General features: G+C 41.4%; 5 protein-coding genes across 7 annotated transcripts; 4 read left to right on the plus strand and 1 right to left on the minus strand.

Moving 5' to 3' along the window:
• The first annotated feature begins 1,768 nt into the window (after nt 1-1,768).
• wdtc1 (WD and tetratricopeptide repeats 1) lies at nt 1,769-8,486 on the plus strand. 3 transcript variants are annotated; one of them, XM_069656185.1, is made up of 16 exons: nt 1,769-1,962; nt 2,430-2,573; nt 2,716-2,799; nt 2,910-2,956; nt 3,378-3,489; nt 4,108-4,295; nt 4,376-4,558; nt 4,673-4,767; nt 4,911-5,026; nt 5,116-5,191; nt 5,303-5,399; nt 5,504-5,674; nt 5,772-6,007; nt 6,133-6,295; nt 6,641-6,833; nt 6,955-8,486. In XM_069656185.1, exons 2-16 carry the CDS (start codon nt 2,508-2,510, stop codon nt 7,150-7,152), a joined length of 2,025 nt encoding a protein of 674 aa, XP_069512286.1. In that variant the 5' UTR covers nt 1,769-1,962; nt 2,430-2,507; the 3' UTR covers nt 7,153-8,486. The 3 variants fall into 3 exon arrangements, with proteins under 3 accessions (XP_069512286.1, XP_069512288.1, XP_069512287.1); XM_069656187.1 differs by having other exon boundaries at nt 6,136-6,295; XM_069656186.1 differs by having other exon boundaries at nt 1,769-1,874.
• A 1,725-nt stretch (nt 8,487-10,211) lies between these two features.
• Nucleotides 10,212-14,240, plus strand: LOC138583920 (transmembrane protein 222-like). Its single transcript, XM_069655984.1, has 6 exons — nt 10,212-10,334; nt 10,568-10,652; nt 10,957-10,988; nt 11,093-11,189; nt 11,292-11,422; nt 12,943-14,240. The coding sequence occupies exons 1-6, from the start codon at nt 10,216-10,218 to the stop codon at nt 13,028-13,030; spliced, it is 552 nt and encodes a 183-aa protein (XP_069512085.1). The 5' UTR covers nt 10,212-10,215; the 3' UTR covers nt 13,031-14,240.
• A 388-nt stretch (nt 14,241-14,628) lies between these two features.
• On the plus strand, nt 14,629-16,096 carry tpbg1a (trophoblast glycoprotein 1a). The gene has a single exon (XM_069655983.1). The coding sequence runs from the start codon at nt 14,632-14,634 to the stop codon at nt 15,589-15,591; it is 960 nt and encodes a 319-aa protein (XP_069512084.1). The 5' UTR covers nt 14,629-14,631; the 3' UTR covers nt 15,592-16,096.
• A 565-nt stretch (nt 16,097-16,661) lies between these two features.
• Nucleotides 16,662-20,144, plus strand: kdf1a (keratinocyte differentiation factor 1a). The gene is made up of 4 exons (XM_069656663.1): nt 16,662-16,952; nt 17,278-18,341; nt 18,691-18,765; nt 19,508-20,144. Exons 2-4 carry the CDS (start codon nt 17,297-17,299, stop codon nt 19,591-19,593), a joined length of 1,206 nt encoding a protein of 401 aa, XP_069512764.1. The 5' UTR covers nt 16,662-16,952; nt 17,278-17,296; the 3' UTR covers nt 19,594-20,144.
• Nucleotides 20,145-22,389: 2,245 nt separating this feature from the next.
• On the minus strand, nt 22,390-23,262 carry nr0b2a (nuclear receptor subfamily 0, group B, member 2a). Its single transcript, XM_069656979.1, has 2 exons — nt 22,728-23,262; nt 22,390-22,631 (listed from the first exon to the last, which is right to left on the minus strand). Exons 1-2 carry the CDS (start codon nt 23,260-23,262, stop codon nt 22,390-22,392), a joined length of 777 nt encoding a protein of 258 aa, XP_069513080.1.
• Nucleotides 23,263-27,599: the final 4,337 nt, after the last annotated feature.

Genomic DNA, 27,599 nt, shown 5'->3' on the forward strand with positions numbered 1-27,599 from the left:
TTTGAAATCCCAGCACCGCCCGTAGAAGAGCGGCGCTTAGTGTTGTCTGACTAACCGTCAGAGCGGTCCTTGTCGGCAAAGTATATGCAACCGAAGTGGTTATACGTAAAGTATAAAACCAATAAACTAAAAAAGCAGTGTTTTCAAGACACCTCTTCAAATACAGCTGCGGAGTCAACACAAATCTAACTGGGTTAATTCTGTCATGTGACCAAAAAACATCAGAGTGAAGTGAAACGAACGTACCTAACTGACTCATTGAGATGGCTAAACTATCCAAGAAATGGTCAAACTGAGAAGATGCATTAAGCTGTTCGAAAACATAAATAATAAACCAAAAATATGTCATTGGTATTGTTTATTTTTTTCTAAAACTAAATGATTAAATATCATTGTATTGCAGTAGCGGCATATAAACATTAGGAAATACAGAGTCGATTTTTTATTTTATTTGCCATACTACATGGCAAAAAGTTCCTGATACTTTGGGCTGAGTTCAAACACTTCTGCTTTTCACAACGAATGTAGTTGTTGCTTCACACTAAACGGAAGAGCTTTAGATGACTAAGAAGTGAAAATACCACAATTGCTGACGCAGATGGTTGTAGGAAGTTGGACATTGTAACACCTGACCTCTCCACACTCAAATAAGCTTGCAGTTGCATTGGGTGAAATACTTGCAACATATGTATTATTCCACACTTTCTAGGTACAAAAATGCTGTGTCAAGCACAATAATAAATTAATAATGATTTAATATCTTCACAAATCAAAAAACCTTGATAAGTGTGAGAAAACCTTTTTATCTGTCGCCACTAACAGAAAATTAATTTGCTGCTGAATCACTGAGTAGGCCTACAAATATATCACCTTATATGCATGATGGAAAATATCACTGTAAGTAATCCAACATGTTTGCCTTACTGATGCTGAAAGGCAAACCTCAGAGAACCCGTGTTTGAACCTTGGCGTTTAGGGAATATAATTAACTTGAAAAGAATCACGACAGGTTGTAAAGAGAAATACAGTCATGTTAGAGAATTTTCATTTTTGTTAGATATTGGTCTTGAGACCCCAATGATGTAAGATATTTTATCACTGATGTAAATATATTATGCGTCCTTTAAAACTATAACTTTTATTTTCTGACACAACAATAGCTAGCATTTTTAGGCATACTAAAAAAAAACAAAAAACTGTTTACATTATTATTTATATATATCCAGTTAACTACATTTGGGTCCACCACAAAAATGAATCCCAAACCAAATTACCTCTACCTGCCTCCGATACATCTCCATCATCTGCCAAAACATGTACTATTCAACCAGTAGATTAGAGATAACCTGGTCTTAAGTCTTGGCCAGACTAAGTCTATTGGATTAATCGTTACATCCTTAAACTACCGCTAAAGTAAAATCAGATTAGACCCTTGATACATCCCCTTTATATCTGGCTGCTTGCTGTATAAGCTCTTTTTCTTATACATTCTGTGACCTCTATATAAAGCTGTTTCCCTTTACTTCTAAATTTGTAATTAGCGTGTTTTTGTTTGGGAGCTGAAAATTATTAAAACACAAAATACTAAATATACTGTATTGTTGCCTTTTAGCTCTTAATACTTTAGTATGAAATGTTTGACTTTAATTTGTAGGGAGAATGCTTTTATTCTGACATAAATCCAGACCGGAAGTGCTAGGTCCGTTTTAGCCAGCGGAGCAAAGTTGCGTGATGCCCTCAGTGGGAGGAGCTTTGTGTTCAAGTCAGAGAAGGTATTAGCGTGAATCCTGTCAACAAACTCACATAGAGTGAGATTCATCACGTCTGTTAAATGGACATTTCTTGACAGAAGCGTTTTTAGTTCAAGGAAAGCGGTGAGATTTATTTAGCAGTCTGAAATTGCAATTAAAGCGTTGCAAATGTCAACGTTACATGAAGTGGACGTTTTGTTTAGCTAACAAGGTAACGCAAATACGCTAACGCCAGCTACTTGGTGAACGACAGGTCTTTTAAAGGCCTGATGCATAGGTGGTTTACGATTCTGTCATCCTAACAGCGACTTACGTTTAAATAATGGTTAGTGATTTGAGAAACAGAAGATTAGAATGCTGACAGAGCTGCATAGCTAACATTAGCTAGTTAGCTAATCAAGTCGCTCTGTTTATGTTCCTTGACGGGAGCAAACCCTCTGTCTTTGTAGTGAAAAAGTCAGTAGACCAACTAAAGGTATATGATACACTTGTGTTTTAGGTGTTTAAAACACAATTATGAGTAAATAAGTAAAAGGCCTGTTGACAACCTTGTCTTTACCATTTAATATCTCTTACCCTGTATAACGGTCAATAAACCAAAGTAATATCAATTTGTTGTTATGATAAGTGTGCTTACAATGCTATGTATGCTTCCTTAATGTTTTATCTTCTTTGCAGCCTTTTCTGGAGAAATACAGAGTAAATGTCTTCTGAGCTCTGACCACTGGAACCTCCAGCCCTGACCCTAATTTTTTTATGTTTTGTGGTGAGGCCATGACTAGTGTCAACATCACCAGAGATATCCTGCACAGGCAGATCAGAGTGAGTAAATACATGCCAGAGCACTCCAGGAGCCCATTATACCTGTTATACAAAGTGTTAAAGTTATCATAACCTAAGAAGACCTTTCCTAACCAAAAGCATTTTTTACATTTTTAATGGAGAGTTTGATTCATATCTTTAGGACAAAAGAGCAGCAGCCTTCCAGAGGTCCTATCATGTGACGGACCCCTTCATCAAAAGACTCGGACTGGAGGCTGAGCTTCAGGTCGGTGACAGCAAGTGTGTGTGTGTTTGTAGAGGAAAAGGGAGACTAAGAATATATTTCTGTGTATTATCGTATCTTCTACTTACAGTTTATACTTTCTGTCTCAACAGGGTCATACTGGCTGTGTGAACTGTTTGGAATGGAATGAACGAGGAGAGTAAGTGTCAGCATCACTGACCGGGTTACATCACAGCCTACCATGTTTCACTACTCTGTTATGGGATCCATTCGCCTCTTAAAATATATCTATAAGCAGTTATTATCTGCGTTACACCTGAGAATTCAACTGCTCATGTAGGCTTTGATACAAATCACCAAAATGTATTTCATTAATAAAAAAAAGGCTATTAATTTAGCTTATATCAATTCCTGGTGTATTAGTACTAATGCCTTAGCCAAATGTCTATGTAGCAGCTCTAACCGATCTAATTTAATAATGAAGCATATGCATACTGTTGGTTAGCTATTGCACATCTAAGCATGTCGACACAGTGTAAGATTTTTAATTGCATTAGTATAAAAGAGCTTAAAAAAAAAGGTTGCTTGACTTGTCCTGATGATTTCTTCTTTGTGCACAGTTTACTGGCCTCGGGCTCAGATGATCAACATGCCGTCATCTGGGATCCATTCAAACACAAGAAGCTTACAACTATGCACACTGGTCATGCAGCAAATATATTCTCTGTAAAGGTAAGGAGGACTTACACAATGAGAATCTCGCATTAATGGTAATCAGGCAGCGATAAAAGTCCAATAAAGCTTCATAACTCTGATTGTTTAATTGCATTATGGTTATAGTTAGACAAGATAAGGGCAGTGCTACTTCATGTCTAATTGAAGGGCATTTTAACCATGTACACACGTCACTATTTGGCAATTCAAATGCTGGATGTTAAAAAAATATACCACTGATGAGATTCTTTTTTCTGCACTACATATTTCTGTTCATGATTACCGAATGATCTCTCTGATACAAGTTCACTTCCTGTACATGAGGTGGCACTGTTGGTCATTTAATGAGTGACATGTTGTTTGGTGGAAAACATTTTTGTACATGTTGTAGCTGTTCAAAGCCCAGTTTCACACTGAAATTGCCACAAGGGCATTCCATTGTCGCTTCATGACAGAAAGCTTGGGAATGAGGTCAAATACTCGAGGGAAAGTGTTACAGTGTTACAGTGTGAGATAACTGGAGGTTGTGGGCTAACGTCTTAATAATACAATCATCCATCAGCAAAAAAAGCCACTATAAAACTTTGTGTCTATTCTAATCTGTTCGCTCTTGTGTTTTTTTACGTGTCCACACAGTTCCTCCCTCACTCCGGGGACAGGATCTTGGTAACGGGTGCAGCCGACACAAAGGTCCACGTTCATGACTTGACAGTGAAGGAAACCATCCATATGTTTTCGGATCATACGAACAGAGTCAAACGCATCGCCACAGCTCCCATGTGGCCCAACACCTTCTGGAGTGCTGCAGAGGATGGCATCATCAGGTTAGAAACCGGGGATCAGCCCTGTGCCTAAATTTGCTACAGGTAATATATGTATGTTAACTCTCTTATGTTTATTACAGACAGTATGACTTGAGGGAGAGCAGTAAGCGCTCTGAGGTGCTGATTGACCTGACAGAGTTCTGCGGTCAGATGGTCGAGGCCAAGTGTCTAGCGGTCAACCCGCGAGACAACAACTACCTGGCAGTCGGTGCCAACGGGCCCTTTGTCCGCCTTTATGACATCAGAATGATTCACAACTACAGGTCGGTTACATTATTCTTTGGTTATAATAATTAATAATTATTCATCAATCACTCAAATGTCGTCCATTCACTATTCTAGGTTTCAGCTAACCAGTTTTTTTTGTCCTTCTACAGGAAATCTATGAGTCAGAGCACGTCAGCAGCTGTGCACACATTCTGTGAAAGGCAGAAGCCCATCCCAGACGGAGCAGGGCAGTATTATGTTGCAGGTGCATACATGGCTGAATTGTTCCGTATCATTGTTATTAAATGAGTACATTTGTATTCTAATTATATAGTAATGACACGAGGATTGCAGGGACAGTGACTGTGAACGATATGGTGGGATAACCCTTCTGTTTGAATCCTCCAGGGCACCTGCCAGTGAAACTCCCAGATTACAACAACCGCCTGAGGGTCCTGGTGGCCACCTATGTCACCTTCAGTCCAGATGGCACCGAGCTACTCGTCAACATGGGTGGGGAACAGGTAATCTCCCCCTTAGAACAAATAATGTTGAAAGGAGTTATCGATGTCTTCTTCCGTGTTTAAACGTTAGCTTTTTGTTATTCTTCCAGGTGTATCTGTTTGACCTGACATTTAAACAGAAACCATACACCTTCTTGCTTCCAAAAAAGTGCCAATCATCCCCAGGTAGGTTGTGACATCTATATTAAGGAAATATCTCGAGTGGTACCTTATAGAGGTCCATAAAGAACTGTTTTTATTTATGTATTTGTGGATTGTAAAACTTTGGCTTCACAGGAGATGTACAGAACGGCAAGACAACCAATGGCATCTCCAACGGAATCCACTTTCCAACCAGCCATATTCGATTTGCTGAAAGCAAGATTCACTCTAGGTAATTATCATTTCACTCAGACTGTTTTTGTACACAGATTGACAGTTCAAAGGTTTGATCATGCACACACTTAAGTTATGCTTCTTCTGCTCCTTTTGTTCTAGTTCTACAGAGCTTCCTGCTCACTTAGAGAAGATAAAACAACAAGCTAATGATGCATTCGCCCGGCAGCAGTGGACACAGGCCATACAGCTGTACAGTTTAGGTATTCATGACGCCAGCTCCAACGCCATGCTGTATGGGAACAGGGCTGCAGCCTACATGAAACGCAAGTGGTACGTTTCATTAGAACTGCAGAGAGATGATTCGACATCTTCTTCTGATAGCTATGAGAGCAGATCTGAAGTGTTTCCTTACATCTGTGATTCGCAGGGATGGAGACCATTACGATGCCCTCAGGGACTGCCTGAAGGCACTGACTCTAAACCCCGGTCATCTGAAGGCTCATTTCAGGCTGGCTCGTTGTCTGTTTGAGCTGAAGTATGTGTCTGAAGCTTTGGAGTGTCTGGATGATTTCAAAGGAAAGTTTCCAGAGCAGGCGCACAGCAGTGCCTGTGATGCTTTAGATAAAGACATCAAGGCTGCTATCTTCACTAAGACTGAATCAGGTACAAAAGAGTGAATTGGTTAAACATCTTTAAGGTTTAAAAACTGGTAATGTAGGTATTTATCTAGGTAGATACATGTATCTAGATGACTCTGTGGTAATAAGTATGACTTTTTTCTTCACCAGCAGAAGACAAGAAGGCAAACAGCTCCATTCGATTCCACTCCTTCAGTCCTTCCATCCCTGAAGATGAGCTGGTGTTGAGAGAGCGCAGCTTTGACTACAAGCACAGATACTGTGGTCACTGCAACACTACCACTGACATCAAAGAGGCCAACTTCTTTGGGAGGTCAGTATCTCTCAATGCCAGAACATGAAGCCTCACAAGGGGCAGTTACAAGCTCTTTAACCCAAGACAGGGCCATAAATCTGCAGTGGAGATGCAAAGGAGCTTTCATTCATAAATGTTTGCTCTGGGTTCTGTATCTACACGGGTTTGTGACCTTACATTTCAATACAGGCAAACATTTTATAGTATGTGCACAATGTACGCCATTTAAAAGATGAGTATCCAACCTCGCCTAACCTTCTACACCAGAACACCCTGCAGAGTTACTGTTCACACCACAACTGTGAAAGCACTTCGAACACTGCTAATCAGGCGGGCCTGAATAACTTCCCTTTTTCTCTACAGCAAAGGTCAGTACATCGTCAGCGGCTCAGACGACGGCTCCTTTTTTATCTGGGAAAAGGAGACGACTAATCTTGTGAGGATCCTGCAGGGGGATGAGTCCATAGTGAACTGCCTGCAGCCCCACCCCAGCTACTGCTTCCTGGCTACTAGTGGAATAGACCCTGTGGTGCGGTTATGGAACCCTAGACCAGAGGTGAACAACTGACTCTTCTATGTATTTTTATCTGAATGAAAGAAGAAAACAACAAATATATTTGAACGTCCTATACAATAACAGTTGTTTCTGTATCACTTTCTCTTCCCTCACAACACAGACGGAGTGTGAGAACGGGCGAGTGGTGGAGGACATGGAGGGTGCTGCTCAGGCGAACCAGCGGCGCATGAACGCAGACCCGCTGGAGGTAATGCTGCTAAACATGGGCTATCGCATCACAGGCCTGCGTGGTGTCGGCCCAGACGGCTCAGATGATGAAGACAGCTCAGAGGGACAAGTGCAGTGTCGGCCAAGCTAAACAAAGTGTCAGCCATTCTATGGAATGGATGTAGGAAGCAAAGCGCTCGCCCAGCTCCAGTTTGAATCTTAATTTCCCCCCCTGTCCGACAGAAACGTTGAGCGAATGTCATGTCACATCTCTGCACTATGCATCGCCCTCCCCTGTCCAAAGAGAGGACTGGAGGAGATCACTTTGGGGGAGAGGAATTCATGGAGGGTGGAGAAGACACACATCTCACCCCTTCAAAGCACCAGTAACACCTCAGCCTCTCCTTCCACGCCTCATAGTGGCAGGGGGACCCCTTTGAGGAGAGCACCCTCCACGTCACTCCCCCGTTTCTCACGAAGAAGGAGGAGTTCAGCACTTATCCCTCCTCAGGTTTATGTTGGAGAGACACAACACGGAGAAGGAGAAGCTGGCAGTCGAGCGACCTATTTTCAGGTCAGAGTGGCCACACAGCCGCCGCGTCCTCCGTGGAGGATGGGATCACAGGAAGACGGTGCTTTGTTGCATCTCCTGTCTGCTTACAGCTGGAGCTCAGAGTTTTAGTGCCCGCTCATTGCAGAAAGGCTGCACGCCCGAGTCATTGGTTATGAGTTAGACTTTATCATATTTTCAGTTGGAGTTTTGGTCACAGGAAGCCTAGAATTAATTGTCCAAGTGGTGAAAGTTGCAAGTGTTGCTCAGATGAAATGTATTTATAAGCTTTGTTTGGTTTATAACTGTCAGAAAAACAAGTGGTGTCTTCTGCCAAAGGTTGTCACGTGTCATGGAAATGGCCAAGGATTAATATTTGTCTTCTTTGTTTCTTTGAAACATAATTTTGGCATACTGTGCTCCTTTTAGTTAAGAGGTTTTACTACAGTAGATTGTTGACATGATCAACAAAGAAATATTTGTATGAAAAATAACTTTCTAATACGTTCATTTGTTTTAAATCAAGTCGATGTCAGTCGTCATTTGGCATGAAATGTCAGTGTGAAACTTCTGTTGGGTCTAAATGGGAAACAGATGCTAATTTGTGGTTTGTGGCAACTAAAGTTTTTGGTGGCAATTGGGTTCCTGCCTACAAACTGCGTGGCTCTGACACTTGTCCTCTGCTGCAGTCAGGTGTTCAGCCCTGCTTGCATGAGGCTGACCATAGTAGTGGGCAGAAAGGACACAGAGCCATCTCATTCATTGCTCAGTGAACATCTAATTTCCCCTAAAAAGGGTAAATGAGTCCTGAACAACATGCAACACTAGGCTTCCATGTGTTTTACTTAATTTGAGATTATCTGTTTTTCTTTGAGGAGTCTTATAAAAACCTTTGTTGCGAACAAAGTGAAGAATAAAACTATTGAACACCTTCATGTCTGTGTTTTTTTGCTGTTCTTTTCATGGTAACAAATGATGAATTGTTTGTCCTTAAGAGTTACACAACAGATACAGTAGTACTGGCACATTACTAATTAGGTTGTGAAAATGTACTGTAGGTGAGGCTCTCTGGTATCCTGCTCGTTCATCAGTGTCTGCTCTACTCCCGCTTCGCTGACTCGGCAACAAATGTTAGCACAGTACATCACAAGCATGAGTAGTTAAGGGAGCGTCTCATGCCCCATATACTGTGTGTAATGGGGTGACCCAGCTTTAGGAGTTGTTGAGGTTAGAGTGATAAAGCTGACTGAGCCTTTGAGTTTGGGTGCCAAATATTAGCTCATAAACGTCTGCCAAAATAATGTTTAATTCAGCATTCTAAATTAAACCGAGCATTAACACACATGATGCTATAAAGTTGCCATTTATGCAATGACATCATTAGCAAGTTTTACAGTTTATTTGTTAACTTTGAAAACTCTGTGGAATAGAAGTGCAATTATTTGACTAATAACTGTGGAAGCCCTTAGCGGACATGCATCCATACATTTTTAAAAATTATTATTTAGTTATTTCTGGTCGTTTTCCCGAGATCTCGACTTATTTATCTCGTTATCTCGGGATAACAAAGCTGGTTTCCCTGTGATAACGAGTTTTTTGTGGTTGTTTTCTTGAGATCTCGACTACTTTTTCATCTCGAGAAAACGACTGGAAATTAACTCGTTATCACGAGAAAACAACCTTTGTAATAAGTCGAGATCTCGAGAAAACGACAGGAAATTACTGGTTATCGCGGGAAAACGGAGTAGATAAAATGTATTGAGGCATGTCCGCTTAGGGCTTCCGTAAAATAACAGTTTTCATATTTTATTATTATCTTTTTTTTAACCAAAAATGCCACTTTTTTCAGTGGTTGGTGTGGTGCATCAAAACACGTGTCAGAAACACCTTGAAGCAGTGTTATCCTCTTTTTTAGAAGTTTTTTTTGAGTAGCTCTAGTTATAACTTTTTACGTAGTACAAAGCGTTAAAATAACACTGCTTTTTAAAAAAAGTGATTTAGATTAAAACGTTGATTTTATCACTCCCCCGAAAAAGCTAAATACTAGGCTCATTAACTGCTTACACAGGAAATTGGTTAAATGACAATAATTTAAGAGAAGGCGTATTCTTTCTTTCTACAGGGGACCTTGACTCTGGATTTCTCAAAACTTGACGGCTTCTCAAACGGCGTGCAAATAGGCCCAACACTATCACTACCGTTACCACTGTGATAATGGTGTAGCAAAACATTATTATTGATAGACTAGTTTCGGTTACGTGTTGAGAATTTATCCCAGACGCTTGGTGCAAGCTTTGAACCAGGGAGCTTAAGCACATTAAATATGATTCTTACATTAATAGTTAGACTCCACACACGTACGCCAAGATTATTACCTAACGCCACCAGGTAATACGTGAATGCTGGGTGGTCCATATCAAACCCCCTGGTGGCGTCACACTTGTTTAAACGCTGGTAGGCAGTTATTGAACGCCTGGATAAGTTTATTCACAATTTAAAATTGAGACCCGGTGGGCAGTCCATGTAAGACACATTTTAGCAGTTATTTAACGTCTGTGTGCGTCAATTTTTTTTATTAGACGCCAGGTGGCGCTGGGAAAGACACAATTGTGAGCCTTTGGACGTTCCGTAGAAGTGCGTCATACACCGTCACTCTAGGCAGTGATGGCGGAGGTTGATGAGACCGACGTGATGATGAACTACCATGGAGATTTCTTAAAAAGCGACAGAAAAAGCAGTCGCTATCCGTACTGCATTGTGTGGACACCTATTCCTATTTTATCGTAAGAAGCTCATATTATTTTTCCTGGTCTTGCTAACCTGCGTGTAACGTAATGTGACAGCTTGTTATTTAGCCAACGTAGAAGAAGTAGAATTATAGAAGCCATTTAATCTCTTGTATTTTACTTCCTTTTAAATGTACTGCATATTATATATTCTGTTTCATAATGAAACGTTAATAAATTGACTCGTGAATCAATGTAACGCTGTTGTTTTTGTTGTGTGTATCATGCAGGTGGGTGCTCCCATTCATTGGTCACATGGGTATATGCACCTCTTCTGGAATCATACGAGATTTTGCAGGATCATACTTTGTCTCGGTGAGTTTTTTAAACCTCCGTTTATCCATGTATAAACCTCACGTGAAACATCCGTAATGACTGCAGCAGCCAAGAGAGATAGTCTGAGATGACATAGCATGCACAAACTGCTGAATTGCTGATGAATGGGATCTGTGGCCTCCATGGATTCTCTTATATTCACGTCCATCATAAATTGCATGGAATCTGCTGTATTTTTAGAGACAGAGTTAAAATACCACTCACTAAGACCTGAATTACACAATATTTACAAGCCTAAGTTAACTGGTATGAACAAATAAATCTTTGTTTGTTTTTTCTCCAGGAGGACAACATGGGTTTTGGTAGACCAACAAAGTAAGTTCATACATTAAATATTGTATTTTGATATTTTTTTCGACCTACAGGTTCTATATCTCTTTTCAATGAAACTCTTGATTGATTGTATGTTAATATTGCAGGTATTGGAAGCTTGATGTGGACAAAGTGTGTGGTAATGGTGCTGCTACATGGGACAAAGCAGTGTATGACGCATCAGAGGAATACAAGTGTCGACCGGTAGGATGATATTTAGGTTTTTTAATTCAGATATTTCCTGCATCATTAAAAGTAATAGTAGTAATAGTGAAGTAATAACTTCTTTCCCCTTTTTTATTTAAGCACAATCTGTGCTTAGATAACTGCCATTCCCATGTTGCCATGGCTCTGAACCTCATGCGTTACGACAACAGCACGTCGTGGAACATGGTAAACCTGTGTGTGCAGTCTCTTGTTCATGGGAAACATGTGAGGTAAGTATCTAAACCTCGTATTGAGATCTGTTCAGTGATTAAGAACACATGTAGAACCAGAGTTCTAAGGTAGCAATATGTTCATAGGATTTCATTATATCTGCTATTGTGTCCTCCTGCTCCAGTGTGGGATCTACTTATATTCGAACATCATATCACTCGATTCCAGATAAAACAACAGCTGATTTGTTATCATTTAACAGGCTTAGTTCCTATTACATTTTAATTACATTCCCACCATTTGGCACATGCTTTTAGGGGTTCAGTGTCTTGGTTCAGTGCGTGTTAAGCAGCCTGGGATTGAGCCACCAACCAATCCAGCACTTTGTTGTATGTAAACAGCAAACACATCTATAAAATAATGTCTTTCTGGCACTTTTTTTGTGCTCTTTGTTACATCCCATGGTAGGGATGTGTATTGGCAATAATCTGGGGATATTATACATCACACGATACAGGGAGTCTGATTCAATAAATTGCAATAATTTCCGATTTTATCATCATATTTTTTGGCAAACAGTCATAGTATGAAGAACACACCACCATATACAATAAAATCTCAATTAAAAAAGTGTAATGTTTTAATGCTATCAGACAGTGAGGTCTGCATTTGTATTTAGCACAGCCTCTATATAGTCTCTGTCATATCCAGCGTCATAGTACTTCTGAGCAAACGCATGAACATTTACATCAACAAGGACAAGACATGTTTTTGTGTAAAATATTATTCAAAGATCTATACTTGGTCTCTTGTCCTTTCTAAAAAATTAATACAGTTGACAAAATACAATAATGAGATACTGAAGTATATGGATATTTTCTTACACCTCTATTACATGATTTTGGTAAGTGTTGCTTCCTTTGTCATTAGATGCCTTTTTCTGTATAAAAAAAAAACTTTAGGGGGAAAAAGCTTTAATGTTATATGGGAGAAAAAATTGCAATCTTAGTAGAGGAAAAATCAGGTTCCTAATGGTTCTGGGTCAAACACACCTGAAGCATCTTCATCACAAACATGCTCCCTGCCTTTGAAATAACTCTGCTGCTGGACGCTGGTGAGCATTATGAGACATCTGGCTCAGAGAATCCCCCTCATTATTCTCCGCTGACCCACATAGAGATGCGCTGGCGTCACAGTTTGTGCTGCCTCTGCGCACACACTCCCACGACACAGGAGTCCTTTTAAACTGGAGGGGAGTCGTGTAATTCATCACTGACAGCGAGCGCTCCCCCACTGTGTAGCAGCTGAAGGTCACCTCTCTGGTGGGGCTCCCTGCGCCGGCTGGTAGGAAAGGACAGTTGGACGCAGGCTGGGGTGCATTCAGGGAGAGAGAGAGGGGAGGTGTGGAGGCCCTCTGGGAGTTGAGAGATTGGAACATGTGATACTTCAACACCTCACATGTCCTTGCTCGATGTTTTACCCTCCCACACACACACACACACACACACACACACACACATACATTCTCACACTATCCAGATGTTACTCTAACACACTTTCCCCTCTCTGTATCCTTCAGCTGGGCAGCGTTCCTGAAAACCTGGCTTCCGTTCTTCATGCTCTCCGGGGTCCTCGCCACGTTCATCCTCACGTTCAACCTGCAGTAGTGAAGCGAGCCACCGTGATGACTTCATAGCTTTTGGTTTTATTTATACACTATCATGAGCTGTCGATGAATGATGTGTTTTATCGGGACATTTGTTTGTACAAAAAATTCCAAGTGAAAGACTTAATTGTCTGTTAGCGATATCAGTCTCTTGGAGGGAGTTTAAGGATGTCAGGCTGTTTTTGGGTAGATTTAAAATCCATTATTCATGTTTCAACACTTTTTTTATTGTTTTAACTAAGTATTTATGATTTATGAACGTCTCCTCATAATGTCTGTTTTTCACATGTGGGTTTGGAGTAGTGTAAAAAAGGGAGATGATGATTCCCACATTGCACCACAGCAGAGCAATACTGTGGAATCCAGAGACGTATTTCTCAAGACCGGCAGTGATGAATGCGTCTCCAGACCTGCTAATGTACATCTCAGTGATGAATCGCTCCAAAATGGCGCACGAAATCTTAATGCTGCAAGTATTCATCAATTATTTGCCTGAGAGATATGGGGTGCTACCAGAGATAGAATGATGAAGGACCCACATGTGATAAATAGTGATATCATGCTGTAAAGAAACCTATCCGCTCTGGTGTACAAAGACAAATATGTGAAGTGTTTTCTTTAACGTGAGTGTATTTTTATCCTTTGGCAGCATTTGAATGCTTTCTAACTGCTGTATTATACTAATTATGAGCAATACTAGATAACATTGAGTATTGTTTATTTGTGGGTTTGTTTGATGCTATGTTTCTAAAGAGAATTATTTATTGTGTGTCTGTATCTGTAACTTAATTTAGGATGTGCTGTGTGCATATCCCCCCCTGCAGACTGCGGTGTAGGTCACAGGCTGTTTGTGCCCTAATCGTCCTCTGTACCTTTAAGGGAACCACGCACCTTTTCCATCCAGCAGATTCTGCGTGTTATGAACTCCCATCAATTCACGGGAACCTTTATTCCCAGAGTGGAGCACATTCAGAGGGGCTGGTGGTGCTGGAGCGCTCTTTGCCGCCTCTGCAGCATTCGATTAGTTTGTCAGAACAAAAGCTCCATTTAGAATTTGACTTTTTCTGCTGTTATTCTTCTGTTTTAATTATTTCAATCGGCTGTACTTTAAAGATGTGTGTCTTCGCAGTCAGAGTGTTTTTGGGAGTGCTTCTCTGTGCACCGTGCCTGTGCTTGGAGTGTCCTTTTGGCTGCGAGTGTTTCTCTGTGACTCGCACAGTGAAATGTGTTTCCAAGGATCTGCTCACAGTGCCACAAAGTATTCCAGGATATTCAAGGACTGTCATCATCACAGGGAATAATATTCACCATGTTGGACCTGATTCGTTTACAGAGCTGGAGAATGTCACCAACATCATTTTAAGCAATAATAGGTGAGAATGTCAGTGTTTTGTTGTTTTTCATTCAAGTATGTTAAGCCATATGTGTATGATATGACTAACTTCCATGATGAGTATCTGATAAATAAACGTCTGCTTCTCTGAATGTGTTTTTGTTTTCTTTGACAGTTTAGTGAAATGCATGTCGTATCCAAGCATGTAAATATGAGTAAATGTGTAGGGTATATGTAACAGTGTTAGTGCTGTTCGCAGGATCACAGAGATGGTGTCCCACAGCTTCTCTGCCCTCCTCAACCTGCGCTTCCTGGACCTCAGCGGGAACCAGCTGGCTCTCATCCATCCAGAAGCCCTCAGCATACCCGGCAGCCCGCTTCAGGAGCTCAATCTGAGCCGCTCGCTGCACAACTTCACCGCCCTCACGGACCTCACCACGGCTCTGCGCTGGGGCGGCCTCGGGGGCCTCCTCCGCCTCGACCTCTCTGGGAACCACCTCGCTCTGCTGCCCCCTGGCATGTTCGCCCACCTTCCCAACCTGCAGCAGCTCTTCCTCACCAACAACTCCCTGGTGGCAGTCTACAGCGGGACCTTCTCTGGCCTGAACCATCTGCAGGTGCTGGACCTCACACACAATGACTTCAGGACCTTCATGGCGGACGCTCTGCAGGAGATGGAGAAGCTTGGCAATATCCGGATTCTTCTTGGTCACAACCCCTACGCTTGCTCCTGTGAGATCCAAGAGTTTGTGGCCTGGCTGAACGAATCCAGAGTTCAGGTAGACGTAGAAGCTGTGAGGTGCACTTCCCCAAAAACGTTAAGCAACACACAGGTGCGAGGACTCAGCGTCCAGGCTATTGGATGTGTCGTTGCAGTCCAAGCAGAGGCAGCCGACCTCACCCTGCAGACGTCTTATGTCTTCCTCGGGCTCGTTCTTGGGTTTGTGGGCATGATGTTTCTCTTTGTGCTCTACCTGAATCGCAAAGGTATGAAGAAGTGGATCAATGATATGAGAGATGCATGTCGGGACGTTCTGGAAGGATATCACTACCGGTATGAGATTGACTCAGACCCTCGGCTGGGGCACATCCAAGCAGGTAACCGGGGCAAGAGAGCACAGGGCCATTCAGGACTGGCTCTGTCACAGCACCTGCCTAATGACACCTATATTATTCCTACTGACACACAGGTCAAACAGGTGACAACGTCTCCACCTGTGGGCCTATGAAGCTAGAACAAAGTGTGAGGTAGATGTAGTTGTAAATAGTGTATACAAGTAGATTTAGAATGATAAGATTCCAGTAAATACAGCAGTTAACCTCACCTTAAAGTGCCTTTTTTGTTTTGGCATCGCAGCATTGTATCTTTAAATTGACCTTAATGTGTGTTTATCATAGTTTTTGTCAAGAAATATAATACATAGCCTACCTGAAAACATAACATAGCAAATACATTTTATTAGATGTGTTTTTTTTTCTTTGCTTTTTGGTATCAGCTGCCAGAAAACTGCCAGAAAGATAAATTAAAAATGGTAGGTCAGTGGCATGAAAAATGTTGGCTTGTATTAGAAACTGTAGACACCCAGAACATTTTATAATAGACCTTTACAAAAGTATGCTAGAATGAAATAAAAGAAAAACAATCCTTAAATTCAATTAAGCATGCGTCTTTTTTGTGCTAGAACTCAAAAAATGTGATCTGAATTATAGAAGAGAGTAGATGTTACAGCTACTGTGTGGCATGAAACTTGTATTTACATTCATAATACAATAAAATAACATTTTGTATTTTTGGTGCTCCTGTTTTATTGTGACTGCAATGAAACCACAAGACACCGTGCTGTTCAGACTCGTAGCCTATTATTCTTCCAGGTGACCCTACTACTTCAGTTCAAAGAGTGGGTGATTAAGTGTTTCCACAGAGGGAAAAGTAGGGCACGATGAAAAATACTTTTCAGGGAAACACCTGCTGGGTCTGCAGTAGCGCAACCTTGTGTGCCTGTGTATTTACAGCATGTGTTCATGTGAAAAAGTCCACTTGTAAATAAATAAATTCATGTAAAGTTTCACCAGCAGTTGTTAAATTGCATCAAACATACCGACTTATCTACTGTGGAAATATCACGTTTTATATCTATTTTCCCCTTCTTCTTCCTTCACATTTCTTTCTTTCTTATTATTCCCATGTCCTCTTTTTTTTTTTACCCTCTTCCCTGCTTCTGTGTTATATCCGCCTCGCGTGACGTCACCACTCACCTGTGGGTGGGTGTAGAATCTGGGATTAGCTGTAGCCGCAGGTAATAGCCAAACATTGGGAGACTCTCGGCTTCACAAGACTGAGTTTAACAAACAGGAGGCGACACGAATGAGCCGAGTTGCGTTGTTCGGTCGAGCAACCCGTCTTTAAGTTAAAGCAAAAGTTTATATATTTTGTGTAAAGTCACCTGGAAATCCGTGGGCGGTCGATAGCGAAGTCTTTCTTTTTCTGTCTGAGGCGCGAGCTCAAGTTTTCTGTGTGAGACTTCCGCGGTTTGCTCGCTGAACAAGTTACCTGGGATAAAAGACAGCCATAAGTGTTTCCTCTTATGCGGTAAGTGAGCGTTTTTTAAGCCAAGTTAAAAACGGTTTGAAGTTCAATGAGGTTTGGTGTGAACTGAAGTTACTGTAAGACAAACAAGGGCGCGACGAAATGGGCCAAATTATTATCAAGGCAGCAATCAAAGCACTCGCTCTTATTTACATTCTCAGGACTTCAGGGGAGGCTACTTACTGGAAGCGTGCGGTGTTTACTACATACATCTTCAATGCAGGGTGTTTTAATGTACCATGATGCGTTCACTGTTTTAACCCTGTGTAGAAACAGAAGTGGGGTTTACACCTGGTTATTATTTCTAAACATGACTCTCCCACTCCAGGTCCCAGGCATTCTGAGCCATGCCTGGCCACAGCACAGGGGCTCCCCAGGCGTCCCGCCACCACAAACACCACAGCTCCGGCACCAGGGGCGAAAAGTACCGCCAGAATCGGACTATATCCAGGGAGAGCAGCCAGGACTCGTACAAGGACCCTCATGGGGAGCACCATCCGAAAGAGCACCACACTGACCACTCCCGATATTCAGACAACAAGTACGGCCGCAGCAGGGGCCACCCGAGGAATGGCACGGGAAGGGGCTCGGAGACGATAGGATTTATTCCCGGGTCAGCAGACAACACGCCCGCCAGCAGACATGCCTGTGGCTCCTGTGCGTCCATGGGCTGGAGCGGCTGTAAGGCTCTTATCTGCTGTGTACTGACCTGTGGATTTTATGGCAGCCGGGAGCCCTGCCTGCCTGTTAATGAGAGCTCCACAGACCATCCCCCTAAAGCAGGGACTGAGCCTCACCCTCCTAATGGTATGGCTGTTTCCAACCCCACTTGTGGCGTCCCTTTGGAGTCCAGGAAGTCTCCTAAAGTGTCAAAGTTGCCAACAAGTGACAGCTTCCGCTACCCGGATGTGCGCATCGCAGGTCAGTTCGTACGGTACCCGGCTCCTGCCCCTAAACGAACCCGCGCGCCTGGCAAAGGGGAAAGCCAGCGACCTATCAGCAACACCAGCCTGTTATCCCGTGAGGACTATGACTTGGACGATCTGAGCGACACGGGCACGGACATTGACTCTCTGATCACCAAGAAGCTGCTGGAGCTTTACGCCCTGCACCAGATCGACCAGCTGGCAAAATGCACCTCCGACTCCTCTTTCTCCCGCAAGACCAACGAGATCAGTGAGCTCATCTACAGCATCGCCCAAGACTATAACCTGGAGGAGCAGGAGGCCGAGTGCAAGCTGGTGCACGGAGTCATCCGCATCAGCACGAGGAAGAACAAGAGGTACAAGAGCCCCCAGTCGAAGGGGGAACAGCGCCCTAACGGGAGGAGCGATGGGACCCTGCCTGACAGCGGCAACGAGACCATGACCAACACTTTCATGAGCAGTGACTGTAAGGAAATTATGCAACATTTTATAAACAATCACTAATATACAGGACTCAAGATGTTTCAGCTCTGCCTCCCTGCAGCATACCAGATATACCAATCATATGATCTGTTTCCCTAAATGACTCATAGTGTCTGTTGAAGCGCTTTTGTTTGCCTCATAGTTTTAAGCACTAATACGTGGGGCATTTTACAGGCAGTGACCTAATAATAATTGGTTCATCCGAGACAAGTTGATACAGGTACACTCTGTCTCTTAAAACACATTTCACAATAGCAGGGATGAGCTGATTATTTTTAAAACCGTGTCTGCTGAAGCTGCTGCTCATTCAGTCTTTCTGTCCCCTGATACAGTTCCGGAGGTGAAAGTGTCGGAGCAGACGCAATCGGACGAGCTGGCGAGGAAAATGAGACACTACAGCGGGAGAAGTGAGTGCATGAGGGAATTTTCCAGAACAATTTGAGCCTGAATAAATGAGCGAAGGAGGAATTTCGAGTTGAATAACATCCAGAATCAATTATCAGCAGAGTGTAGGGGTGTGTGATTAGTGGTTAGAAGTACTGCACGCTTTATTAATAGATGCATTCATCGTCTTCACTTGTCCAGGGTATTGAGATGTAATTACTACCCCGGTGAATCTGAGTGCGAGGCTCACTCTGTGCAAATCCATTGTACCTGCTGCAGCTGCAGGCGGTTTCTCACCTCCTCTCTACTTTCCTCTAACATACCTCTCTGTATGCAGTGAAAGCGCTGCATTCCTGCCCTTTTCTCTGCATATTACAATCCCTCGCTCATTAGCTGCCTCCTCCCTTCATCTGCCACCTTACACCCACCCATCAATCTGCCTCATTCTCCCCCTGCAGCTCAGCTGTCATGCTACACCACCTGATCGAGTCGCATTAAATATACGCCACAGAACGTCTTATGTCATTTTAGCGAAGCGCTCTGGTTACAGATGGATTACGGTTCTTTCAGCTGTTGTTCTGCAAAGAGGCGGTTAAAAGGACGGGGTGTCACGTTACATGTCTTTCAGTGAGGGTGCACCACATTGTGTTTCCACAACTTTCACATGGCAGCCCGGGGGATGCGCCATCAACTTTAATATCTCATGTTTATGTTACTGCAATGTGTTTTCTTTGAGTGCATTAAATACATCTCTCTCTCCTGCAGCATACTCCTCCAGCACCGCCACAGCCTACTCAGCCTACCACCATGACACGGAAACGGACTCCTCAGGCGCTCCTCTGCTGCTCTGAACACAGAAACAAGAGTACCTACTTTGACAAGTGATGTAGCCAACATAAAGGACAATCATATCCTTGTACCGTATTATTTTCTTGCTGTTACTGACTGGAGCACCTTTACCTGTGGGCTGTACTCCTCCTTTTAGTGGTCCGGCTAATGTTTGCTATTGGAGTGTCATTTAAATCCATGGAGCTTTTATCTCTCCAGTAAATGACCGTCTGAGGAAACGATGTGCGTTTTTATGTATTTGTCTGCAGTGTTTAAAGAAACGTGACTACACTCCTCCACGGGATCCGAACAGTCAGACCAGAGGACAGAGACTGATGGAAACATAACCGTCCTCATTCTTGACTGTGTGATTGTTTTTGCGAGCCATTGTGTGTGCTTTGTGTGTATGTAGTGACTCCTGCCATCTAGACTCCTTTTAAAGCATGTTTTGACCTGAAAACTGCTACGTTAAGCCATATTTCCTTGTACATAATTTAAGGCAATGTTACTTTCTTGGTTGTCAAACCGTTTTTTTATTCACAGATAAGTCCTGTTTTTAACAAAATAAAAGTCTCCATGCTTGTTTATGCCTTTTCATAACAGAAGGAGTTATCTTCATGTGTATTTGGAAGTCATTTATTTATCCTTTTAGTTGGCTGGGAATGGGAGAAACAGCTCCATGCTGTTTTCTTTCACCACAGAAGCTGAAATAACACATTTATGTTGCATGACTGTAAGCCGCTCCATTGATTTGCACCTAATTATTGCCTCTCGTATATCAACAAGTCATTCCAGCGCATTGCTTTCTCTCTTCAGCCTTCTTTTCCTCTTTATCTGGTGGATTATTGTTGTCAAGCTCATCTCCCCGAGGTCACTGTGTTGCAGCAGGCAGGCAGGCTTATTCCGCCCTCAGCAGAAGAAGAAACTCGTTCGGCTGGTTCTGGCAGAAAGGAAATAAAATCCTGGGGTTTGTCTTTGTCGTTCATTGCAAAGGGAAGAAGCAGTGCAGAAAACCAGCCTGATTTCAGGAACTAATCCCAAAGTCCTCCTTTATACACCTATAAGGAAGTTTCTATAAGGTACACAGTTCTGCCCCCAGCTGTACTCGGTCTAATGACTTCAGAAGTTTACTGTCATCACGTGTAAACGGCACAGAATAAGGAAGCTAGTCGCACAAACATCAAGGGACTATTCTAAAATTTTAAAACAATGATATTATGTGGATCAAAGGACGTTTCAAAGCTCAGCAAACTACAAATGAGCAAACAATCTGAACATTTCTGTGCCAAATGTTAGTCATGCTTCTCTGTGCGTTCAGTCGCCCTGTGTAACCCCGTTTCCCCTGGCTCTCTGCCCCCACCAGCACATTCCTGTTTTACCTGTATGAGGTGTCATGCAGAGGCTCACTGTTTCACAGCTAACAAGCCACTGACTATATGGGATGAATCAAGTGGTGCTCATTCTACATTAAAGAGCAGACAGATTGACAGCCAGCTCAGATTTATTTTAGGAAACTCCATTGTATCATTCAGAAACTTCCTCTAAAGTAAAGTGTGCAGGAAAAGTGATAATTAATTTGTTATTTTGTTAACTTTTTGTGAATGCTGCAATACGTTTAATTCCAATTTGTACGCATCTGTATCTCAGAGTGAAGATGTGACTTCCACTATTTTCCATTAGAGGGAGATAAAGTACCACTGAAGAAAACAATATACTACGGAGCTTTCTTAGATTGTCTGACTCAATTCTCGAAAGACAGTCGCCAAAACAAAATGTAAAATTCTTCTCGACAATTTGTGACTTGTTTGTCAGTCACTGTGTTGTGTTTTCCTCACACTACATGCACAATTTAAGTGCTATTTTGCTTCAAAAAACCATTTTTGACACATTTATTGAAGGTTTAGGTTACAGTAAAGCCTTCTACAGGTCAACTTTAGTTACATTTCTTTGGGGAAATGCATCAGTGCTGTGAACTTTGAAATGTTTCAAGAAACACAAGCGAACTATATTCATCCGCCTCTTTGTCCTAATGAAGCGAAGCGTGGTATAACTTTCACACAGTGAAGTGGTGAGGTGTACAGTCAGAGAAATACAAAACTAACTGTGGTTGAATACAATCTGGTAAAACAAGAAGAGCACGGCAGGCATGAATCAGAAGTGTTTCTTAATATGAGCTTTATGCAATACTTTTGAAAAGAACCCATAATCACTATTTTACAAGCTTTTTTTAAAAAACATTTATTGGAAATCCAATTTGACATATTATCTATCTGTGGAAACTTTGGCGTCCTGACAAGAATCTAAAATAAATGTTCTTGAGCAACGCTTGGCAGCACAACATAATCGAGCAAATAAATTGTGCGGATGACGATGTTCAGGACAGTGTGTCATAATCGGTGTAATGCCTGGCATATGAGGCGTGCTGTGTGCCTTTTTAAATGATTGAGACAGAACTTCACCTTTATATCACGTAGAAAAATATATTTATTTGAAATGTAGTTTGACATTTATTTACAACATTGTAGCAAACAAGAAATATCTTTAACATGAGATACAGAATAATAAAAAAACGGTCTGTCTTTCCATTTCAGTGGATACAATCTTTTCAGTCTGGGTAAAAGTGACCTCAGCTTTAGTGTAAATGTGAGTAATGCGTAGATTCATGTTCATCAATTCTCCCAGCATTTTGAGGCCGTTTTAAGTGCTTTTCCGAGCGGTCCACTGTCTTTCTCTGTCCTTTCAGTCGGCCAACAAAAAGTCCTGCATCATCTCTGTTAGAAAAATAAGATTCCTCCAGGACAGTCACATGCAGCCCTCTTCTACCTGCAGAAGAGCATGTCGACCAGCAGCTCCAGCAGGTCGGCCTGGCCTATCACAGGCCTGAAGAAGAGTTCTGAGATGAGGCTGGGCGTAATGCTCTGCAGCATGGAGGCCGTGAGGAGGATCCGAGCAAAGCGCTCTCTGTCCCCCGGGTGAAGGAGCCGGACCACTTCGCTGAGGGCGTGCTGGGCCTCCTGCTGCAGGCCTTCAACAAACAGAGCTGACTTTAAATCTGGGACATCTGTTGAATGCAAAAAACAAGATATTAGAGTTACATAATGCAGGTTTTGTGTTCTTTAAGATGTAATTTATTTTGTTTTATCAAATGAGTACATACCTGGGTTAAATATCGTGGTCCCTTTGAGGTATGCGTACTCCTTCGGGCTCAAATCCAAGCTCCAGAACTTTTTGAGGCAGGACTTGAGCTTGCTGACCCCGGCCATGATGGGCTGCTCCCTCTCCATCTCTGGGCTCTCCTGCCGGTTGAGGAGAATCTTTTTCAGCATGCTGTCTGCAGGAGTGTCCATCACCTCGAAGTCCACGTGCTCCTGGGCCAGACCCAAGATGAAGAGCGGCGCCCAGCAGCTCTTTAGAAGTGCGAATTGATCGTTTGGAGGCATCTGGTTGAACGCAGGTAAGTTCTTCATGAACTGGACGGTTTTAACCAGAACTGCTGAAGCTTCTTTACAGATCTCAGACGTCCTTTTCAAGCACACTGTCCGCCGCTGCTCACAGTTACATCTATGAGCTATTGATTTGTAGTTGAGGCTGTTTTGGCTTGTTTTGCTGTTATCCATTTGGCTCAGGATGTTGTAGAGGATAGGATTGGAGAGCCTGTCACTGCTGGCTGAACAATGACACCCGTTATCCATTTTAGAGCTTCTAGAAATCTATGTGGTTATATGTAAGACGCCTCCTCATGAGCTTCTGCAGCTGCTTCCTCCTGTGCTCCTGCATTTATACGCCCAGCCCTGCCTGCAAAGTGGACCTTGACTTGTCAATACTCTCTGTGAAAAACAACCATGTGCTCTGCCAGGTGACTGATGGAATAACCCTGGGAAACCGATAAGCTTTTCTCAATGAAGCGGAGCTGGTGGAGTAACGCCTGGATATCAAGAGGGCTGGGCCTTATCTCGTAGCTGGTGTCATTAACCCAGGCAGTACCAAGCTACCAAGGACTGCAGAGGTAATCAGGCCTGTTTTGTGTCCCCGCGCACTGCCAGCTCACACCTGCAACGCTGGAAAGAGGCCAGAGCTGAGAGAGGGCATTGACCTACAAGTCCTTATGAGGTGTATGCAAGCTTATTTTTTTGGTCAATAAATTCCTCTTATTGTAGTCATAGAACAGCATTGGAATTTTGAAAACCTTAATTTGTGTCATAAACAGCCCGATCCAAGCTCATTTTATTTTTATTTTTTTATCTTTAACATTGTTGAAACTGAATTAAAGTCAAACATGACTTGCCTAACAGCTCTAAATGTCCAAAGTTAGGTTTTTAGGAACACTGATGTTTTGAGTGCCCCAAACCACCCTCCCTAAATCACCAACAACACCAATATTTTGACCAGACAAGAATAATTTATAAGATAATATTCAGCTAATTGTTAATAAATCGTTTTGCATTTAACTTTCCCAAAAATGTCTACGTAGGCCTATAGAGTTTAACAAGCTTACCATGTACCATGTAGCATGTAGCTTTTGAGCTAGGTGCGAATACCCTCATGCTAACAGCAAAAACATCACTTGCATTGTTAAATGTTAGCTAGCAAACATTTGCTAATTAGCAGTTAACATACAGTTGAGGCCGAAAGTTAAGGGGTCAAAATTATTAAAAAATAATCCTAAGAGGGACGCAATTGTGTGCCGAATTTATTAGTAGCCAATCCAATAGACACTTTTTAAAATAAACTAAAAATTTCAACCTCATGGTGTTAATAAAATTGATTATTTTTGAGATAATATTTATCCAGCTAATTGTTAATAAAACGTTTTTGTTTTGTGAGTTTTACTTTCACATAAAATTTGTAGCCTACATATGGAGTCTAACAAGCTCAACATGTTTTTGAGCAAGGTGCAAATGCCATCATGCTAACATGCAAACAGTAATAACGTTGTTAGCATTCTTATTGTTAGCTTGCTAACATTGGCAATCTAGCACTCAATGTAAAGTACAGTTGAGGCTGAAAGGTATGTCATTGCTGGATGAACACAGACAGACAGATAGACAGATAGATAGATGTCAACATTAAGTGTTACATAATTTAAGGAAAGAAATGGTTGCTTGCTAGCTATTTAGCACTAGCTAGTTAGCGTGTTAATAGATAGATAGATAGATTAGAAAACAAACCTTTCTTTAAATGTCACTGGAGAAGGTTCAGTATATTTTTCTTTTTAGGCTATAAAAGAAATAGTTTTTACTCTGAAACAATAAAACTTGGATGAGAAAATTTGAGAAATTCCTCTTTATGATGAGTAACAAGTGACACAATGTTCCCCTTGTCATTTAAATATGTTCACCTTAATTCCTTATCTCCCCGGTGCCTGGCACGGAGGGCCGACACTGATAAGCAAATGACTTTATTATTGTCACATATAAACAAACCGCACATTTTCAATGGTTCTAACTTAAGTGTTTACTACATTTTATAGTGACAGGTGACACAATATACAACATGCTATGTGCTTTTCTTTGACAGGACACCTGGTGAAGCCTGAAACCTTCATAGGAGGGAAATTACGGAGGAAGAGTTGAACCACAGAGCGGAGGAGTCAAGGTCAGAGCATGAAGTGAATGACTGCAATAAAGAGATTACAAGCCAGACACTACTGGCAGCACCAGTCACCAAGTATTTGTTTTACTTAATCAGTCTTTACTCATTTCTTTCCTTCAAAGAACTATCCAGAATATGCTCTCATTCCTGCAGTGATCTCATTCAGATACTCGTTATTAATCTGCGTTATTAAATATAAGACGTGACATATCTGTACGCTCAAATGAGCTAAATCACAACAGACTGAAGCTTTAAAAACATGATGAAACAGTCACTATGTATGTATGTGATCCTTTCAGCAGAGTGACCTGTAATGCACCCGGCAGTCCTCAGGCTTCAAGAAGCACGCTGACAGTTGTAAATGTGTCAGATAAGACTCGTGTTTATAGAGGTTAGGAGCAGGCAGAGACGGACACGGAGGACAGACGCTTATCTCAAAATTCAAGACTGTAAAAATAAAATGTCCTTCATTCTATAAGCGGAACAATTGCTGTATTCTGGTATCAAGTAAAGGGAGGCATCCCAGGTCTGATGGAGCATGATGTAATGGTTGGCACCTGAACAGGATCCTGAAATTTTACTATTATTAAAAAACTTTCGTCAGACTGTTTCGTCAATTTAAGGCTGTAATGATTTGATTGTTTTGAAGAGAATTGTGTCAACTTTTCCTCCATCAACTGAAACACAGTTTGCTTTTCTTCCAAGGTTTCCGTCGAATATTGACTTTCCTTAGTTTTTCGGGGTCATTGAACTCTCAGTGCATGATGGACACCATGTCTCGTACATGACACTTCACCTTGACCTACTGCTCATACAGCTCAGGTACATTTGCACGTCTCGGTTTCTACAAGGATGTTAATTCAAAGGTTAGGGGTAATCTGAAAATTAATGATTATCGTATTAGTGATTGATTTAATAACTTGTATTAATTTCAAATGTATTTGAATTTCCTGGAGTTTAAGTAACAATTTCTTTTTTTTTCAGGTTTGCCCTAAAATTAATCTACTTGTAATTAATTACTCTACTTAACAAATGTTTTACTACAATTTTTTCTAAATAATTTTCTCACACAAATTATTTCCCTTTGTCAGTAATTTTTTTTTGACATATGCTGGGAAAAAAGTATTATCTTAAAAATATTGTAAAATTTTTGTACTTTGATGCTCTTTGTATTGTCTTTAATTACACTGCTAAAATAAAGTGTGACTGTATCCTGATTAAATGTTCAAACGTGCTTCTTTTTCAGACTTCAAAATAAAGCTACTATTTCAACTTTTCATCATCTCAACATTAGAATATGGTCAATGTTTTGCAGTGTGACTCCCCTCTCCAAATAATATAGATTTGTGCAGCAACATACTGTACTGTGAGGCCTTGGTCTGATGTTGACCCAGGGATACCTGGAAAAGCATACAATGTAAGCTAACATATTGCTAAACTTAAACACTTTTGGGGTCCTGACCCAAAGTTGACTAAACTATCAAGTACCTGAAGCTGACATTGGGTGCTCTGGTTTGGTTATTCTCTGGTTACGTATGTCCTCATTTAAATGTTGTTTTTGGACATATTATATGCTGTACTTTTTATAAACTGCTTTGTGTTAAGAGATTTGACTACTTCAGCTTTTTGGTATGAAAGACGCTTTTTGTGATAAATGTTTTATATTCCCTAGTGTGAGTTATTTTTGAGACCTTACAGCCCTTACAAACTTTACCTTTATGAAATTTTGAACAGCCCAAAACTCCGGTGCTTTCCTTGTTTTTTATTTCCAGCACAGACAAATATTTGGTACAGCAAGGTTACGTGTGTGCGATACTATGTTAGAACATTTTATTCTTTTAGGATTTTATAAGCACTATTCTGTCATTTCATCATAAAACGGAATTTCTAACTTGCCTGTAAAGTGAAGCTCTTTTTAACACAATTTTTCATGTTTTTATCTGTGATTTCCAGACATATATGACTCAATGAGGATTAGTGTGGCCAGCTCATGACTAATGCACAATTAGTACATCATTTGATGTGTAAAGTGATGTCAGGGTTCAGACGCTCGGGTCTGGTTTTACTACCTTTTCCTATCAAAACACAATGATAAACGCTGAGGTGAAGGCCAAAGGGAGAGTTAGACACGGGGTTAATGAACTCTGACTGAACACATTTCTTGATGTTTTGTAAAAAGAGAAAAATGTGGTAATTTTAAAGTTTAACATTTATTTTTAAAAGATCAAAAAATTGTAAAACGGGGAAAAAAAGTCGAAAACTGAGCCCAACTGCTGTGTCTTTTAACCATTTTGTACCTTTTTTTTTTTCCTTTTAACACTTTAACTTCGAATGTAAAGAAGGTTTTGAATATTATTATTCTTCTGTTTGATAAGTTGGTCTTAAAAATGCCTCTACAAAGGTATGTTCATTTTTCCCTGTTTGTAAAAAGGGTTTT

Source organism: Semicossyphus pulcher, unplaced genomic scaffold (assembly GCF_022749685.1).
Source record: "Semicossyphus pulcher isolate SPU_LCO1_2020_fin unplaced genomic scaffold, fSemPul1.0.p SCAF_9, whole genome shotgun sequence".
Classification (NCBI taxonomy): Eukaryota; Metazoa; Chordata; class Actinopteri; order Labriformes; family Labridae; genus Semicossyphus; species Semicossyphus pulcher.

Coding starts and splice junctions, on each gene's coding strand:
- nr0b2a (XM_069656979.1), bottom strand. CDS start 23,262: ATGGATAACGGGTGTCATTGTTCAGCCAGCAGTGACAGGCTCTCCAAT. Junction 22,632..22,727: donor GACCACGATATTTAACCCAG/GTATGTACTCAT, acceptor TGCATTCAACAG/ATGTCCCAGATTTAAAGTCA.
- kdf1a (XM_069656663.1), top strand. CDS start 17,297: ATGCCTGGCCACAGCACAGGGGCTCCCCAGGCGTCCCGCCACCACAAA. Junction 18,342..18,690: donor CACTTTCATGAGCAGTGACT/GTAAGGAAATTA, acceptor CCCCTGATACAG/TTCCGGAGGTGAAAGTGTCG. Junction 18,766..19,507: donor GAGACACTACAGCGGGAGAA/GTGAGTGCATGA, acceptor TCTCTCCTGCAG/CATACTCCTCCAGCACCGCC.
- LOC138583920 (XM_069655984.1), top strand. CDS start 10,216: ATGGCGGAGGTTGATGAGACCGACGTGATGATGAACTACCATGGAGAT. Junction 10,335..10,567: donor ACACCTATTCCTATTTTATC/GTAAGAAGCTCA, acceptor TGTATCATGCAG/GTGGGTGCTCCCATTCATTG. Junction 11,423..12,942: donor GTTCATGGGAAACATGTGAG/GTAAGTATCTAA, acceptor TGTATCCTTCAG/CTGGGCAGCGTTCCTGAAAA.
- tpbg1a (XM_069655983.1), top strand. CDS start 14,632: ATGGTGTCCCACAGCTTCTCTGCCCTCCTCAACCTGCGCTTCCTGGAC.
- wdtc1 (XM_069656185.1), top strand. CDS start 2,508: ATGTTTTGTGGTGAGGCCATGACTAGTGTCAACATCACCAGAGATATC. Junction 4,768..4,910: donor AGGGCAGTATTATGTTGCAG/GTGCATACATGG, acceptor TGAATCCTCCAG/GGCACCTGCCAGTGAAACTC. Junction 6,296..6,640: donor GAGGCCAACTTCTTTGGGAG/GTCAGTATCTCT, acceptor TTTTCTCTACAG/CAAAGGTCAGTACATCGTCA.